The sequence below is a fragment of the Myotis brandtii genome, unplaced genomic scaffold (genome assembly GCF_000412655.1).
Source record: "Myotis brandtii unplaced genomic scaffold, ASM41265v1 scaffold28, whole genome shotgun sequence".
Taxonomy (NCBI): domain Eukaryota; kingdom Metazoa; phylum Chordata; class Mammalia; order Chiroptera; family Vespertilionidae; genus Myotis; species Myotis brandtii.
In genome coordinates this window covers 5,104,617-5,124,372 of record NW_005360676.1, presented here as the reverse complement: position 1 = coordinate 5,124,372, position 19,756 = coordinate 5,104,617, and the positions used below count along the sequence as shown (strand labels likewise).

General features: G+C 36.7%; 1 protein-coding gene across 1 annotated transcript in view; it reads left to right on the top strand.

Annotated features, from left to right (window-relative positions):
• LOC102260627 (transmembrane protease serine 11E) overlaps positions 1-18,967 on the top strand; it is an 80,088-nt gene extending 61,121 nt beyond the window's left edge. The window contains exons 5-11 of the mRNA XM_005868892.2: positions 886-953; positions 4,596-4,759; positions 6,836-6,874; positions 8,554-8,731; positions 9,844-10,103; positions 10,688-10,830; positions 18,549-18,967. Coding sequence (XP_005868954.1) covers positions 886-953; positions 4,596-4,759; positions 6,836-6,874; positions 8,554-8,731; positions 9,844-10,103; positions 10,688-10,830; positions 18,549-18,710 — 1,014 coding nt within the window. The 3' untranslated portion in view covers positions 18,711-18,967. The remainder of the gene's footprint in view (positions 1-885; positions 954-4,595; positions 4,760-6,835; positions 6,875-8,553; positions 8,732-9,843; positions 10,104-10,687; positions 10,831-18,548) is intronic.
• The last annotated feature ends 789 nt before the right edge of the window (positions 18,968-19,756 follow it).

The window sequence follows — 19,756 nt, the reverse complement described above, 5'->3', positions numbered from 1 at the left end:
CTGTCGTGGTAAACAACCTGCTTCCCTATTTATAATGGTCTGGCCCTCTAGCAATTTCAGTGCGAAATTATAGCTAATTTGCCTACAAACATCAGGTGGTCAGAATAATCTGGCCGCTCAGTGTATATATTTATATATATACTAGAGGCCTAGTGCACAACATTTGTGTACTGGGGGGTTCTCTCAGCCTTGCCTGTGCCCTCTCGCAGTCTAGGACCCCTCGGGGGATGTCTGCCTGCTGGCTTAGGCCTGCTCCTCCTGAGCAGGCAGGTGGACATCCCCTGAGGGGTCCTTAGCGATGTGCTGCAGAGGTGGGAGAGGCTCCCACCAACCCCACTGCACTCACCAGCCTGTGGGAGCGCACTGACCACGGGGGGGGGCAGCTCCTGCATTCAGTGCACATCATAGTGACTGGTCTTCCATCAATTGGTCGATTTGCATATTAGCCATTTATTATATAGGGTAAGTTTTTCACCAGGTTTGGAAACCATGTGACACTCATGCTCTCATATCTCTAACCCAATTACTAGTTGGCAGAATTAATTCATTTCCCTTGTATACTTTTGTCTATATCTCAGGATGTGAATATTTACTGTTACTTTTCAAAAAACAGTCTGTTTATTCTCTTTTATCTCTTTTTGAGTGTAGTACAACTGATGTCACTTCAGACCCCTCTATTATGGTTCCCCAGCTCCTATAAGTCCCAAGGCAGAGTTCAGTGGAAATCACTTGAGTAGAATACTAAAAAAGGGTCCTCAAGTTTGGCACATGGTGATATGTTGGTCATTGTGTTTTGTTTTTAATTGAAAAAAATGTAAACTTTAAACTAGCTTGCAGAATTTCAAGGAATTGTTGCTGGAATAATTTGAATATTTTTTGGAACAGGTGAGAAATGCATTTCATAAATCTTCATTGAGGGGAGAATTCGTCATGTCTCACATTGTCAGATTCAGGTATGTAGATCTAAATTACTTCAGAATACAAATTAAAGCTAAAGCTGTTGATGTAATCAGTTTATAAATGCTGTTTAAAGTGTTATAATATGATGTAATTCAATTTCACAAATATTCATTTCGCACTTATTCTGTGTAAGTCATGGGTTACAATGTGTCTTGCTGATTTTCTAAATGCAAAAGAAAGCATTTGCAAGATGATTGAGAGTTTCAGAAATATTATTGGTGGCTATGTTATAGAATTATGGTTTTTTTTTTGTTTGTTTGTTTTTTTGGCAAATTCTAGCACAAATAGGCACCTACCACATCTTTCGGTTTAATAGTAAATAGTGTAAGTAGATAAGGTTTGTCTTCATCTCTTGGTTTTCCTTATCAATTTTCTTTGCTATTTTTTATTTTATCCTTTCTGCTCCAAGTATTTAAGATCTTAGATCTGACTATCAACCATGAATAAATAGAAATTTAGAGCACATTTTATGCAAAGCACTATATGAGGATCTTAAATAATATATTGTCTTAATGAAAATTACTTGTATTTTTCAAAAATAGAATAAGAACTCTTTCCAATATTATTTCAATGACAAAACTCCAAGATTCACTTCTTAGTCTATTACTTTGTTGACATCTTTGAGGTGTTACTTTGGTTACTTTCACCTGAAAATTTTGTCCTCTTTAGTATTTGAAATATTATTCTTTCTTGGGTCTCTAATCCTTAATTTTTTTTCTCTCTAAAGAGGACTTCATCCACATGTGTTATTGAAATCCAAGTGTATTTTTCCAGTCTAAACTATTTTCCTGGCTTCTAGAACTATATGCCTGCCCAAGTACATTTCCACATGGAAGTTCCACAGAAATATCTTGGAGTCAAGGAAAACCCAGTCTAATGAGAAACTTAGCAGTCATCATACACTCCTTTCTTTCCTGGACCACTCACACATGGATAACAAAGTTATACCAATTCTCTTCCCAACCACTTTCCAATTTATTTCTTCATCCTACAAACCTTGCTGTTCATTATGTTTTCTTCTGTTACTGCAGGAGGAAGAAGTAAAGTGTGTTGGAAAGATAAAGTTAGTCTTAGAGATGTTGAATTGAGATGCTAGGGAACCATATGAGCCTGAAATATGAGTCTAACTTGGGTATAAATGAAATTTCTCGGAAAAAGGGTAATGAAAGATAAAAAGAATGTTTGATGAAAAAAAGCTTGATGGAGAAAAACAATGTGTAAGGAGATTCACAAAAAATAGGAACCTAGGCAATAGGGAAGAAGCAGAAAAAAAAAGAAAATTCATGACAGATGCACAAAATTCAAGAAGAGACTGGAAAGAATTGACTGATGTATGAGTCAGTGAGGAAGTCTGTTGAGTGTGTTTCCCTCCACGTCCCGCGTGGATCAGGGTTCAGGACCTGGAAGCGGAGCCGCACACAAATGAAAGAGAAAAGACAAGAGATAATTGGAAATATTGGGGGGCCAGGCGGGCAAGTCCAACTCAAGGGGAAGGCCCTCTACTGGTGCTCAAGCCTCACCAACCTTTTATTGATCTGGGATACACCCATAGCATAGCCCTTAGGCAGGCGACCCCAGGCAACAGGCAGACTAGCCCATCAGCAAGGATTTACATAATAATAAATGGGGAAGTTACTTCAGCTACCACTGTCTGGACAAACAGAGGTGGCGCCTAGCTCTGACCTTTGCTAGGGCTTCAAAGGTACCCAGCCTTGGGGGAGGGGGGGGGTCTCTGCCTACCCTTGTCAGCTAGTGAAGACAATAAACCGTTTCCCACAGAAGTCATTTAGTGTAGAAGAAAGACTCAGTGGACTGGGAGGGGAGGAAGCAGAGTGCAAAGAAGTAAATATGAGGTAGAATGTAATTTATCTGTTCAAGAAGGTTTATTGTGATAATAAGGTGAGAGATACATTGAGTTTCTGGGGTAGGGAGAGGATTTTGTTTGTTTTTGTTTCTATAAGCCAGGCAGTATAGGAATATTTTAAGAGACTGAAGAAGAAATAATTGATGTGCGGGGTTGCTGAAAGGCAATGAGATACATAACAATAATCTCTTTAAAGCCCTTTTTGTTTCTTCAGATTACAAAAGCAATACAAAAAGATACACAGTTCAACAACACAGTATTACATAAATAGAACCTGAAAGCTCCCTCTCCAATAATTCCACTTCCAGAAAGAACTCATCTTCTTAACCATCTATTTTGCACACATTTTTAATGACTGAATGTACATCTATTCCATTTTTTAGTTGGCTGTATAGTATTTCACTACAAGTATGTGTCAGGGTCAACTTAGCCAATGCCCTTTTGATGGACACTTGGGTTGTTACATATTTTTGGATTTAAAAACAAGGTTATGATGAACATATGCATACATATCTCCTTGTACATACAAAAGGGTATTTGAAGATTAAATTTCTAAAAGTAGAAATACTGCATCAGAGAGGGTGGATAATAAAACTTATAATAAAAAAACTGACCTCAAAAAATAAGATTCTAATTTATAATTCTGTTTATAATTTATGTAAGAGTTAATGCCATGTAGAGGTAGGAGTAAGATTCTATGGGAATTGATCATATGTGAAAAACATGGGGTGGAGCAGCTGACAGAATGAGAAAGAGTAGTCAAGGCTGAATCCAAGTCAGTAACTCATTCAAATAACAAAGGTAAATTAACACTCTACCTAGAAAATACAATCACATAGAGTCAACATAGTTTGGTCAAGCTTTCTAAGATTCTTAGGATTTGGGAGTTGTTTAGGAGAGCCTGAAGGTTGCTTAGGAAAAATTATTGGTTTTAAGTCACTGGGAGTTAAGCCTGAAAGCTAAAGCCGGAGTCAATTTCATATTCAGTAAACATTATACTTGATAATAATAAAAAAAATACTTTTTTGATTGATTTCAGAGATGAAGGGAGAGGAAGAGAGAGATAAAAACATCAATGATGAGAGAGAATCATTGATTGGCTGCTTCCTGCCCATTCCCTCCCTCCCCCCACTAGAGATCCAGTAGCAACATGGGTATGCATGCACCCTGACTAGGAATCAAACTGTGACCTGCTGGTTCATAGGTCAATGTTCAACAACTGAGCCATACCGGTGAGGCTATATTTGATAATTTTGAATGGCTAACAAGAGAAGTGTCTTTTTATATCAATAACCATGTACTTAACTGGGTCCTTTGGTTGTAATAGAAACCATGAACATACTAGCTTATTACTATCAGAGAGGCTGAGTTGGGAGTTCTATATGTGGTAACCAATAGGAATATAGAAGAAAATAAACTAGATCTTTTAAAATTACATGTATGGATTTGTTTTTTGTGTTTCAAAAGAATGATAAAGAAAAATATACTATATAATAAAAGTGTAGAATGCAAATTGTCCCCTTGACTGGGAGTGCTCTAGGAGTTCGACCAGGAGGCAGCGGCAGGTGGCTGGGCAAGAGAGGGAGCCCCAGGCCAACAGTGGTAGCAGGCAGCTGGGGGAAGGGAGTGAGTAACTGCTGGCAGCCGGCAGTCACTAGGGACCCTACCAGTGCATGAATTTCATGCACTAGGCCCCTAGTATATGCGATTACTCTAAATTTTATTCTAAACTATATTTTAAAACCACATTTTTTTTCTTTTTGGTCCACAGTAAAGAGGAAAATGGAGTGTTGGCTCACATGCTGCTGATTTTTAGATTTCGTTCTACTGAGGATCCTGAAACCATAAATAAAATTATTCAACGTGTTCTACATGAAAAGCTGTATGATGCTGTAGGGCCCCCTAAATTAGATCCTGAATCAGTTGAAATAAAAAGTAAGTTTATTTTTCTTACTTAGTTTAATTCTCTTACATAAAATATCTCCATGTTAAGTTTGGTCTTGAGCAATGATTTTTAGAAAATTATTTTGGATGCCCTTTAATTATGGAGTCTTGCCACTAGTAGAACATTTCTTTGGGACCAAATTGGTCCTAATAAAGTATTTTAATTTTTTATACTACCCAAAACTTATGGCTTGCATGCAAGTTTGTCATTAAGTAATTGTGAAATTCATTTAAATATTTGTATATTTAACCCAATATATATAAAATAGTATTATTTCAACAGTCAATGTACAAATTATTGTGAGTATATATCTATAATAATAAAAGCATAATATGCTAATTAGACCAAACCACCTTCCAGACGACCTTCCGGACTAAGCCATGGCACTGTGAGGCCGAGGCAGAGGCAGCTGCGGTGGCTATGGGGTCCGAGCCCCTTGCACGAATTTCATGCATCGGGCCTCTAGTATATGTATATATGCATATACTGTATATGTGCATATATATATATACATGTATATGTATATATATATAATACTAAGGCTTTGAAATCTAGTGTATATTTTATATATATAGTGCATTTCAATTTAGATAAGCCACATTTCAAGAGCTCACTAGGCACATGTGGCTAGTGGTACAATATGGGAATTGGTAGTATTAGAAATGAGACCATAGGGGACAAGTACAAAGTGCAAATATAAAAGCTGGCAGACTTCACTAGAGGCTTAGCTTGATGGTCAGCTACCCTACTTGCTTACAAAGGAGACTTCACTAGTCAGGGCTGCTACATAATTTGTGGAGCCCAGTGGAAAAGAGAAAGTTGCATTCTTCAAAAAGCAATTTAAAAAAGGGCTGTTAAAGGTAATAAAATATAAGTCCTCTCATGGCCTTTTTCTCTCATGGTCTCTTGTTTTGTCATGGTGTTTTTATTTCTTAATGTCATTTAAAGTAAAAAAATTAAAATTACTAGCATGAGTTTTACTGTTCACATTCATTCTGTGAAATGTCAATTTTAAATACAAATATAAGAGCATTTCATTTTTACATGGAATCACAAAAATTGTACAATTGTATTTCACAGCTCATACATATATATATTTCAGTTTTTACCAGGTCAATGAAAACACTACACAAGGCGAGCATGAGCTTTTTTATTTACCTTGTTGACACATGCACATTTTAAAAATGTTCTCTACCTTTAGCTTAAGCAAGGATGGCTTATTTATTTATTATTATTTATTATTATCTATGCCATTATTTCCAGCAGAAACTGTTGGCTAATACCAAGAATAATGAGAGCAAGAAAGAATATATTAGAGTGCATTGGTTGCTCATGTCTACTAGAATGTCATTGCCTCCCTTTTAAGCACCCTCTGGTTCACACAGGAAACCTGGCGTCTGGGGACTATCACTGCCCTCTGTCTAATGTTGAGAAGTCAACGAGCTAAAGAGCCATTGGTTAGAGTCAAATGACAATGTGAAGGCAAATCGTCTTGCTAAAACTTTGGCAGAAGGAAGACTTATACTAGTAAAGAGATAACATTGGTTTTAAATGGGCGTGAGAACTAATTTATGGAAATGCCACGTGGTTGTTGTACAAATGGGACTATGCCTATGGCTTTAGTAAAATAATCTGAAATAGTGGCCAATAAAAATAATATCATTGCATTTGGTCAATCAAAACTGTGGTTCAGACCATTATTTCCCTCAAAGAGACTGTGGTCCACATGCATCTTATTTCCTGGTATAAAACTCATGCTCCTGGGCTTCAACACAAAAATCACTGAATCAGAATTACTGGAAAGAGAAACAGGTATTTATATTATGAAGGTGTTCCCTATGTTACTCTATCCTCACTAAAGTTTAAGAAACACTGTTCAGATCTCTCTTTTCCCCAAGGCAGTGAACATACTATGTCTGTGATAAAAATAACTATGTTGCTTTCTTTACAACCTAGAGATATGTTATTTTAAAATGGAATTAAACCAGCCTTTAGTATTTGAAGTATTCAGAGGCATTATGCAATTCTGATGAGCTGACCCTGTTCAGCATTTCTGTATATTTCAGAAATCAACAAGACAGAAACGGACAACTTTCTAAACAATTGTAAGTTTAATATATTTATTAAAATCACATGACTTGAATGTAAAATGTTAACACTAGATTATTTAGGCTTACTTTACGTGGTGTTAAGGGTCAGAATAAAGTTTGAGTGTTCTGTGTACAGCTCATGGTGCTTTAGCTTACCTCTGAGGCACATTTTATTACTAAAGAATAACAAAATTGGGGGAATTTTGGAGTGGATGTATGGGTGTTCATGGCACATGTGTATTGGAAGTGAATCGTGCAGTTGTTAAATAAGAGGCAAAAATATTTCTTAATGTTCTGATTGAAGATAACTGTAATATATTTTCACAAAAGTTTTCTAAAGATTATAGAAAAGTAATCTGAATGTTGGTATTTTTCAGCTAGAGGAAGAAACTTGTTATTCTACACAAAATAAAATCTTCTTTATTAAAAATATTTTTTTATTGATTTCAGAGAGGAAGGGAGAGGGAAAGAGAGATAGAATCATTGATCACTGTCTCTGGGAAGCCCCTACCAGGGATCAAGCCTGCAACCTGGGCATGCGCCCTTGACCAGAATCAAACCCGGGACCCTTCAGTCTGCAGGCCGATGTTCTATCCACTGAGCAAAACTGGCAAGGGCAAATAAAATCTTCTTGATTAATCCCATATTGTGGAAATCACAGGCAATCATAGGGTTGGAGTGTATATTGATGACATTACCGAAGGCCTAGATAACATTTTTTACCTGTATTTTAAAAATTCTGACTCTAGACCTAGAATTTCCTTTCCTCATAGCAGAGTATTGCATCAGGATTTAGAGAGTACATTAGATAGTTACAGAATAAGTACAGAATATATTTATCTTAAAAGATGGAAGGAAATATGCTACTCACCAGCTCAGAATGTTGGTTGATACATAAATTTAACTAGGCATAAGACCAAAGGATAATCCTATTACTTAAATAAAATATATTCTTGTCACCAATATTTATTAGGAACCTACTATGTGCTAGTGCTTTGGTAGGCAATAGGGATATAAAGGATGAAATAATATCCCTGCACAAAGAAGCTCATACTCTAATGGGACTACATGTACAGGGACTAGTGCATGAACTAGTGCATAACTCTAAAACAATAGCTCTCAAACAAGGGCAATTTTGACCCCCAAAGAATTAGTCTCTATGGTGGCATTTTTGGTTATCATGATTGTGTGTGTGTGTGTGTGTGTGTGTGTGCGTGCACGCTGCTGGTATCTAGTATGTATAGGTCAGGGGTCCTTTTAAACATCCTATTACTAGTATACAAAGGACAGTCTCCCACAACTATTAAGAACTATTCATCCCAATTGTCAATACTTCCAAGGTTGAGAAACCCTGTAATTAATATATATATATATATATGACAGGGAGAGAGGTATATACACATACAATATATAGAGTATCATTTTTTTAATGGAGGTATTAAAGAAAGTTATAACTAATCCAGTTTGAGGATGGGGAATTGTTAGAGACAGCATCCTAGAGGAAGTAATGACTAGTTTAAATCTTACAACATGAATAGGAGTTAAATAATGAAACACAACAGTTTAAGGAAAGGGAAAAACAAGAGAAAATGTTTGATACTACTGGAGCTCAAAGTATGAAAAACTTGGAATACAGAAACACAATTTGAAACTTAAAAGCAACCGCTAACTAATGCATCATCTCTCTTGGGCAGGTTGTGGGACTCGGAAGAATAAAAGTACAAAACAGAGTGTCAGGATTGTTGGTGGGACACAGGTTGAAGAGGGTGAATGGCCATGGCAAGTTAGCCTGCAACTGGATGGGATCCATCGCTGTGGAGCAACTTTAATTAATGGCTCATGGCTTGTGAGTGCCGCTCACTGCTTTAGAATGTAAGTCCTGAACCTCATGAGTGATTGGGGGTCACCAGAGTGCGTTGGGGCTTGGCAAGAAGAAAATACCTTATGAAGTTTAAGAGAGATGAGTTTAGTATATATTAAAGAACATACACATCACAAAGAGAGTGGGAAACTCTTAAACCTTAGTAAAAGGTTTTATAGTCTGGAAATGGAAATGGCATCAAAGTACATCTGGGTAAATTATCCATTGAAAAGCACACAATAATTTGTCAGAGCATATATCTTTCTGTTTAATTGCTATTAAAATTTAAAAAAAATTAATTTCCAGGGGGCGCTGAGTAATATTTTTTCTGGAAAGGGGGCGGTAGGCCAAATAAGTTTGGGAACCACTGTCTTAAACCTTAGTAAAAGGTTTCATAGACTGGAAATGGAAATGGCATCAAAGTACATCTGGGTAAATTATCCATTGAAAAGCACACAATAATTTGTCAGAGGAAGCAGGAATTTTAAGACATCTTTGGACTTTGAGCTTGATATCAATGAGAAGAGCCATAGCTCTCTGCTGCATATCTAAGAGAGATGGAGGCTAGGTGGGTTGTAGGTTTGACCCCAATGGGGAAGTTTCCCATGATAAGAATTAAATATGAAGAAACCTGGTAGTAACAAATTGTATAACTGAATAGGTTGGCTAGTTATATTCCAAGGAATAACAACTTTTTAACCTAGAGTGAAATGCCTACAGTATAGAGGATTGTAATGCTTTGTTAAATTATTGTGCAGTCTTTTTGGTTTTCAGAGAAATGTGTATGTTTGTGGGGGTAGGTGACATGGTGCCTGTAGAATGCATTTAGTTCTCTCATCCTGTACAGGATATGCTTTCCATATATGCCTCGGTGTCACTGATGCCAGAAATGTCAAAAGGCCCTAAGGTCTGGAGTGGTAACTCAGCATGCAAAGGAGCAAGATACATGCCATTGTGGCGTTTCTACCTGATCTGACCTATGAGCCAGATTCTCAGATTGTTTCTAAAAATAGAAACTATATTTTAAAAAACACCTCATATGGGCAGATTAAATTGTTTCATGGAAACCATTATATTGGTAGAATGGTAAAGTGGAATTTATTCTTCCTATCTGCCTTCCCAGGTATAAGGACCCAACCAGATGGACTGCCTCCTTTGGAGTAACACTATTTCCTTCTAAAATGAAACAAGGCATCCGGAGGGTAATTATGCATGAAAAATACAAATATCCATCACACGACTATGATATTTCAGTTGCAGAGCTTTCCAGCCCTGTTCCCTACACAAACGCGGTACATAGAGTTTGTCTCCCTGATGCATCCTATGAGTTCCGCCCAGGTGATGAGATGTTTGTGACCGGATTTGGAGCACTGCAAAATGATGGTGAGAATCTGAAGAGAAACTCAAATATAGTAATCTAATTTAGCATTCTAAGGCATTTAAAGAATGAAATGTCTTTATGCCAAAGTATGTTAGTTGTTTGGACCTGGGCCAGGTCAGGCTCCGCTTGTAAATCTAGAAGATACATACATTCCTTCATATCTTAGGTTACTATCAAGTGCATTGCTACTACCATAGTAATGGTGCTTGGAAAGGTATCTGAAAGAGTAAACATGTCTGAACTTTTTGCTAGGGAATTAAGGACAGAAGAGATGAGGGATCATTAATATATTCAATGGTGAAGATAAAAGAATCATAAAACCCCCATCCCCTCCTACTAAAATTACCTGCTAAGCTTAACAATGGAATATAAATTACTTACACCATTGAGGTTTTTTTTCCTGGGCACCTAACTTCTTATTTAAAGTGCTTAGAAAAACATTATCTCCCCAAATATTACTGTATCTGAAAAATATATAACCTGAGATTCTATATTATCATCTTGTCCGATAATTATGAAAGACTTTTTTCAGGTCTATAAAATATATGTATATCAATAAATATAAAGACTATTTTTTTTGCTTTAGGTGGCAGTCAAAATCATCTTCGGCAAGTGCAGGTGAATCTCATAGACACTGAAACCTGCAATAAACCTCAAGCTTACAATAATACCATAACTCCTAGGATGTTATGTGCTGGCTCCTTGGAAGGAAAAAGAGATGCATGCCAGGTAAGTGGTTTGACCTATAACTTTTTGGCCAAAAAAGTTATGCTGCATAGATTTTTGCTCACCATATATTTTGAAAAAAAATTATAGATTTACAGAAAGTTGTAGAGATAGTACAGAGAGCTCCTATGTACACCTCACTCAATGTCCCTACTGGTGACATCTCACATAACTATAGTACAACATAAAAGCTAGGAAAGTGACATTGGTACAGTGTGTGCTTCTAGTTCTATGGCCTTTCACCACATGTGTAGATTTGTGTAACCACCACTGCAGGTGAGAACTATTTCAACACCACAAAGATCACCTATAACACCCACTTTCCTCCCTCATCACTTTCTCATCACTCATACCTGTCAGTCACCAATCTGTTTTCCATATCAATAATTTTGAGAGTAAGTTTGAGAGTGCTATATAAATAGAATTACAAAGTAACTTTTTAAAGATTCCTATTAGTGTTTTTGACTAGATTATCTCTTTATGGACAATACACTTTGTAGTTCCTCTAAGTTATACACACATAACTTATCACAGTCTACTGGTGTTCAGATTTTACTAGTTTGAGTGGAGTATACAACAGAAAACTTACCTCCTTTCAAATCTCTTTACTCTTCTCCATTTATAATAAATATTAATAAAAATAAAATATTACATATTTCCTCTATATGTATAGGGAACCACATCATACAATATTTTTGCTTCAAGTGCCAAACATAGAAAACTCAAGAAAAGGAAAGTGTATTTACCCATAGTTTCATTCTTTCTTTCTTCCTGGTTTTCTAAGATTCTTTTTTATCATTTCTTTTCTGCTTCAGAAACTTTTTTGACCATTCTTTTAGTGTAGTTCTGCTGGTGACAAATTTCTTTAGATGTTCTTTGTCTGACAAAATACTTGTTTCCTATTAATTTCTGAAGCATAATTTTGCCAGATATAGAATTTGGGATGGATAGTTTTTTCCACCAGCACTTAAATTATGGCCTCCTTGATTCCTAATGAGGAACCTGTTATTATTATAATTATTTTTTCCTTATAGATAGGTTGTCATTTCTCTCTTGCTGTGTTCAAAAATTTTTCTTTGCCCTAACTGGTTTGGCTCAGTGGATAGAGCGTCAGCCTGCGGACTGAAGGGTCCCGGGTTCGTTTCCAGTCAAGGGCATGTACCTTGGTTGTGGGTACATCCTCAGTGGGGAGTGTGCGGAGGGCAGCTGATCAATGTTTCTCTCTCATTGATGTTTCTAACTCTCTATCCTTCTCCTCTCTGTAAAAAAATCAATAAAATATATTAAAAAAAATTTTTTTTCTTTGTCTTTAGTTTTCAGAAGTTTAATTATGTGCCTTGGAATGGATTTCTTTGGGTTAGCCTATTTGGGGTTTGCTCAGCTTTTTAATCTGCAGGTGTCTGCCCTTTGACAAATTTGGAAAAATTTCAGCCATTATTTCTTTGTATAATTTTAGCCCTACCCTCTTTTATTTCTCTCCATCAGGGACTCTAATGGCAGAAACATTAGTTATTTTGTTATAGTATCAGAGTTCTCTGAGCTTCTGTTGTTCATTTTTCTTTTTCACTCTCTCTATTGTCCAGGTTGGGTAATTTCTATCATTCTATCTTTAAATTCACTGATTTTATTTTGTCATCTTTGAGTTTTTAAAATTTTTATTTTGATTATTGTATTTTTCAGTTCTAAAATTTCCATTTGATTATTTTTTTTATATCTGCTATTTCTTTGTGGAAACTTATTATTTTTTATTTGTTTCAAGCATGTTCATAATTTCCCATGATGACATTTTTGCAATGGCTGCTTTAAAATCTTTGTCAGATAATTCCAAATCTCAGTGTCAGTATTTGTTGGTTGCTTTCTCTCATTCGAGATTTTCTTGGTTCTTGGTATGATGATACATTTTAAATGTACCCTTGACATTTTGAGTATTGTTATGAGACTCTAGATCTTATTTAAATCTTCTACTTTAACAGGCCTCCTCTGACATGACACTGGAGGGGGGAGGGAGGTGCTGCCTCATTCTCCACTCATCCTCCCTTTACACCGAATGATGTCCCAACTGACTGAGCTATATTGGCCAGGACTCAGATTTTTTAATATTTGCTTTATTTATAGTATCCACAGTTTTATGTTTTTTTTCTTAGAGGTATTTACTTTGTATAAAAGGAATAAGTATATTCCATCTTGGTCCATAGCATAGACATCTTTTTGAACTCTGATTTTGCTTTTCAGTACATAGGCTATCACTGTCGACTTTGAACCTTTGCCAGATATGACAACCATGAACTATATGTCTTCATGCACATTGCTTGATATAATCTTGGAGGGGATCAATAAGTAATTCCTTGAGTATGTCCCTATATACCCCTATAATTTTTATTTCAGGACTTGATAGATCTTACATTTAATATGCTCTCTAAGCCTTATTTTGGTCTTTGAAATTCCATGCTATTCCGTATGCTTTCCAGTCTGGATTCACAGAGTGGATATAATTATTTTTTTTTAGATTTTTTTCAACTTTCCATTTTTTTCTCTCTCTCACATACATACTGCACCTGTTTCCCCCCCTTCATTGGCTTCTCTTCCCTTAATGCACAGTTGACTTCACCATAGTCCTTTCCCAACATTTACCTCTGGGTCAGTCACGTTAGTATTGCTCAGTTGTCACTTAAACTCTTTCACCCAATTGACCCTTTCTTCACACTCTGGCAAATACTCAAGATTAAACTAATTTCACCGTGTTTCTTTTTTCTGCTCTGAGGCTCTGTTTGTTCATAAAGGAATGTGGATTGGTTCCAATACAACATTCTACAAAAATTCCAAAATTGATTCTGAAAATAAACCTACTCAAATAAAACCAACTTAATAATATTCACTGGAAATTACACTTGATCCTCATTATTTGCAGATTCTGTACATGTGAGTTCATCTACTTGCTAAGATTTGTTTGAAAACCCAAAGTCAATACTCAAGGCAAATTCATGATCATGCACAAATTGGAAAACATTTTTAGTCATCCAGTGGGCATGCTCCTACCTCAGATTGAAAAAGGTGATGCTGCCTTCTCGTTTAGTTTTAACAGCATAAATTTATGCTCTTTTTGTGACAAATTTAATGCTACATTTTCCACATTTTTTGTGCTTTTTGTTGGCGATTTTGCTATTTTAAATAGTCCCCAGTGTATAGTTCTGAAGTAAAGTGCAAGAAGGCTGTGATGTGCCTTATGAAGAAAATAAGTATGTTAGATAAACCTCATTCAGGCATGAGTTATAGTGCTGCTGGCTGTGGGTTCAGTGTTAATGAATCAATAATATATGTTAAATAAGGTAACTTTAAACAGAAACACACAAAAAAATGTGGTTATGTATTGATCAATTGACAAGAATCTGAACAAAGACTCATGGAAGCCTATCCCTTTATTTCCCCTAGGAGCAATGATGATTCATAATTCACCAATTCAGTTTATGCAGCAACTTCATAGAACATAACCACCCAGAACAATGAGACTTAGTTGATTTAGCTGTATTTTATTTGACTTTTTGATAGACATACAAACCAGATCTACAATCATTGTATAGATATTATTGTACATCTTCTCTCATCGTAATCCCCTTCATCCTATTTGCCTTCAACTTTACTAAAACTATTGAAAACATCTTGTGCTTTCACATGTGTGATCATCATTTATGGTTTTCATTCAAATACTGCAACCTCTATTTATGGTAATGTTCTTATTAAAAGTTTCAGAGGAACAGCTGTATGCTTCTTTAGTTTTATTTTAAAAATTTTATTACAGAAATTTTAAATATATGCAAAAATACCTCATCCTCAACCCCCTGCTGCAGCACTCAGTTCTGCTTTCTCCTTTTGATTCTTCTTTCTCATCCCCTCTCTAAGCCTGGCTATCCCTTGAGACTCAGGTCTCAGATGAAATTTTTCTCTCTTATCCATGTATTCATTAAAAGAAGGTATCTTTTTTTGAGAAGTCAGTATCACTTTAAACTGCGCCTCCTCTGAGTCTCGGTATGGATTTCTCTTTCCTTCTAGTTGTAGAATCTCTCCTCAGCCAGCATTCCTGTGGTTCTGGATGATGTCCGTTCCGTCTTTTAGTTGTATTTTTGAAGTGGTTGTTCGAGGCAGCAAACTCCGGCGTTAACCTATGCCGCCATCTTGGTTTCCTCCTGGAAGCCTATCCCTTTATTTCCCCTAGGAGCAATGATGATTCATAATTCACCAATTCAGTTTATGCAGCAACTTCATAGAACATAACCACCCAGAACAATGAGACTTAGTTGATTTAGCTGTATTTTATTTGACTTTTTGATAGACATACAAACCAGATCTACAATCATTGTATAGATATTATTGTACATCTTCTCTCATCGTAATCCCCTTCATCCTATTTGCCTTCAACTTTACTAAAACTATTGAAAACATCTTGTGCTTTCACATGTGTGATCATCATTTATGGTTTTCATTCAAATACTGCAACCTCTATTTATGGTAATGTTCTTATTAAAAGTTTCAGAGGAACAGCTGTATGCTTCTTTAGTTTTATTTTAAAAATTTTATTACAGAAATTTTAAATATATGCAAAAATACCTCATCCTCAACCCCCTGCTGCAGCACTCAGTTCTGCTTTCTCCTTTTGATTCTTCTTTCTCATCCCCTCTCTAAGCCTGGCTATCCCTTGAGACTCAGGTCTCAGATGAAATTTTTCTCTCTTATCCATGTATTCATTAAAAGAAGGTATCTTTTTTTGAGAAGTCAGTATCACTTTAATGACTTCAAAATCTACATGTCCAGAATTAACCTCATGCCCACATTCGGTCTCACATTTCCACCTACTCCCAAACCATTTTCATTTATATGTTTTAAGTTGTTAATATAAGACTAACATTTGTATTTGTGCCATCACAAACTCAACAGGCATCATGAAATGTTAACTAGATTTTCCATTTTCAAGTTTCTCATTCATATTATCGGGTTTCATTATTCTTGGGGTCTTTTACTCTTCTATCTCCCTCTCATGGAGTCAATCAAGTCCTAGAATACTTTTCCTCTTTATCATATCTTCCATGTTTATCTCTTTTGCCAACATTCCTTTTGTTAACACTCCAATTTATTCCTTCATTACTTCATTTCTTGGTCACTAAAGTTGCTTCCTGGTTTGGCTTCTTACTTTTAATTTTAGAAGTTTTTGTTATGTGCATTTTGAATAAACTTTCTGTTCCTTTTCCCACTAAATCACTCACTAAAAATAATAGGATTTATGAAAAAAATAGGAGTAGAGACAGATCAGCAGACCCCACAAACGCTATGCAACTTTTAAAAAATATTTTTTATTGATTTCCAGAGGAAAGGAGAGGGAGAGGGAGAGAGAGAGAGACATCAATGATGAGAGAGAATTATTGATTGGCTGCCTCCTGCATGCCCCCTAACTCGGCATGTGCCCTGACTAAGAATTAAACTGCTACGTCCTGATTTATAGGTCGATGCTCAACCATTGAGCAACACTGGCCTAGCAAGCTATGCAACTTTGTAACCTGAGAATTAACCACAATAAATAATTGTACCTTGAAAAATAACTTGGACAGTGTAGGCAGGAAGAATGCTCAGGGCGGCTGGTGGCTGACTTAGGGGATGTTAAAAATGCATAGAAATAATGACTGGAAATACCTGGTTTTCTGGGACTGAGACAATGTACCTGGGAGTGTAGCCCTAAGCAGAGGAGAAGCCCAACCTGCCAGGATCTAAGAACTAAACAGGACTGGTGTGTGCCTGTGTGTGTGTGTGTGTGTGTGTGTGTGTGTGTGTGTCTAGGTTGGGAGGTGTAGTCCTAGGCAGAGGGATTTTTTAAGCACTTTGTTAAAATAGAGTCCCAAAGGCTTCCTTTTCACCTGAAGATTATAATTCTCCTCCCATTATTCTGGCTTCCCTGGATGAGACAAAGCACATATAAACCATCACTTCCACCACTAGTGTTAGCAGAACAGGTATATCTTTCTCTATTTGATACTTGCTGGACACCACCTTATTTTCCATCTTGTAATGCTGTTGGATACATTGTAAATATTTTCTTTGACTAATTCATTCTCAGACTTCTTCATTTCTGTCTCTTAAACAGATTTAAACTTTGTTGTCTCTGGCATCTACTATTTCTTCATGCTAATTAGCTCTGCCTTTATATAGGCTTTGGTGTCAATGATCAAAATGATTTATTTTCAAATAGCACCATGTGGTACATCTTATTTCTATAAATAGATTGTAGGCCCCTTGAGGGCAAGGCCCATGTGTTTCCACTCTTATCTCCTACCTACCACATATTAGGGCATCAGTAAACACTTATTGGTAATTGACTTAAAAATTACAAACACGTTGCCTGGCCAGCGTGGCTCAGTGGTTGAGCTTTGACCTATGAACCAGGAAGTCACGGTTTGATTCCTACTCGGGGCACAAGCCCAGGTTGCAGGCTCCATCCCATTGTGGGGCATGCAGGAAGCAGCTGAGCAATGATTCTCTCTCATCATTGATGTTTCTATCTCTCTCTCCTTCTTCCTTCCTTTCTCTGAAATCAATAAAAATGTATTAAAAAAATACAGGTAGGGGAGGGTGGGGGTAAGGAGGAGAGATCGCAGGAAGTGAGGGCATGAGTGGGGAGGGGGATGGGGCAATGGAGGGATAAGGACATATATGTAATATCTTAATCAATAAAGAAAAAATAGAAAAAAAATTACAAACACATTGTTTAAAATTCAGCTATTATAAGTATTAGTTAATAGTTTTACATGGACAAAGGAAAATTCACAAGGAAATTAGTATAATGTAGAGGGAAAACATGGGCTTCTGAGTTAGATCACTCTAGATTCACATTCACGTCTGCCACACTAGCATGTGACAACAGGCAAATTACTTAACTTCTATGGGTTTCAGTTACCTTATTGCTAAAATGGACAAAATGAAACACAACCCCATGTTTTGTTGCCAGAATTATAAGAGTGAATGAAATAATATATTAATTAATTAAGTCTTTATAGAATGCTGAACACTTAATGAGTGATCAATAAGTAGAGAACCCAGGAATCTGATCAGCCAGTACCTTGTTTTTATGACTGGTATAAGGAACAGCCCTCTGTAGTTCACAAGGTATAAACAGTTGGAATTTATGGTTTTGTATATATATTTGCTATGTTCTGCTTTGTGCTAGGCTCTATGCTAAGCACATTAGATACTCTTTTATATAATCTTCAAAATAATTATCAGAGGTAGGCACTATTAGGAGCATTTCAAATAAGTAAATTAAAGGTCTTAGCCAACTTGAAAGGGCCAGACTTGAGATTTAAGCCCAGGTATTTGACTCTTATGTCCATGCTCATTATCAGCAATAGACTAATCACCCTTCTTTTGAGAGCTATGTGACGCTGATAAAGAGGCAACCAGTATGGAGAATTACTTTGTCAGATGTACCAGGTAGGTTAAGAATTCTGTTCTCCAAAGTGACTGAGCTTTTAATATCAGTGTGAACCCTGAGGCTAAGCTAATTCTGGTGGTTAAGCTTCTCCTTTATGTGAATTATGATTTAGAGGGAATCACTTGTGCATTTGAACACACTAAAGACTTTTGAAAACCTGCCCTTCCATTAGACTTAAGTTAGAAGAAAAATAGCAAATTCCTCTGTAATGAGTGAATTATTAATTACTAATCTTTTCCTTCTCCTTTAGGGTGACTCTGGAGGACCCCTGGTTAGTGCAGATGCTAGAGACATCTGGTACCTTGCTGGAATAGTGAGCTGGGGAGATGAATGCGGGCAGCCCAATAAGCCTGGTGTTTATACTAGAGTGACTGCCCTCCGGGACTGGATCGCTTCCCAAACTGGCGTCTAAAGGAGAAAAACTCGGTAGAATGGAGTGCATTTTTGTTTATAGGCCGTTTTCAGAGATATGGAATTACAGAAGAAGCTTTGCAGGTCACCTCGATCTGACCGAAAAATGAAACTGTCTGCTCGATGCATAATTTCCTTCTAGCTCCACATGTGAGCATCCTGCTTCTTCCAGATGGATTCTGTCTCAACTTGCATTCATTTATTTTACAAGTTTTCTGTCCTTGAAATCTTGTTGATATAAAATTTCTCATGCATATATACAATTTGAAGTGATTCCTTCTTTCATTTCCCCAGTTTGTTCTATCAGTACATTTCCACTTTCAAGGTGCAGGACAAAGAATAAAAGAAAATATAAGAACAAAAAAACTACATTTTTATGTACAGAAAAATATATATTTTTTTCTGAACAGAATAAGACAAATGATCATATTCATTATGAAAGGTCAAGCAGAGACAGAATACCAAACCCTTCATGATGGACAACGAATGGGAACTAAGTTAAAGAAATTCACAGAGGAACAAGATTTAGCCTTTTCCCCATTTCCAGTAAAAAAAAACCTACAGAAATAAATGTGGGGAACATTATGTGTTATTGTGACTTACAATAATTTTGCAAACTCTATATAAAGCAAATAACATTTATTTAACATTGCACTGCTGAGGATGTTAATATCCTCCTATCTAATAATAGACAAACATGGTAATTGACCATACCTTCTCTGCGCCTCCCATTGGCTAATCAGCGCGATATGCAAATTAACCGCCAACAAAGATGGCGGCTAATTTGCATACTTCAGGCAGGGCGGGCCAGTGTGAGCCGCCATCCGGGCCCCTGTGTGCCGCCTAAGCCCCACCCCCAGCCAGGACCCCTGTGTGCAGCCCTGGGTGGGCGGGATCCCTGTCTGCAGCCCTGGGCGGCAGGGCTTGGCAGTGCGATCGGCTGGAGGAAGCCCTGTTCTTGCAGGAATCTTCCTGCAACGGGCTTCTAGTATATAATAAAAGGCTAATATGCAAATCAACTGAAGGGTGGAACGATCAGTTACTATG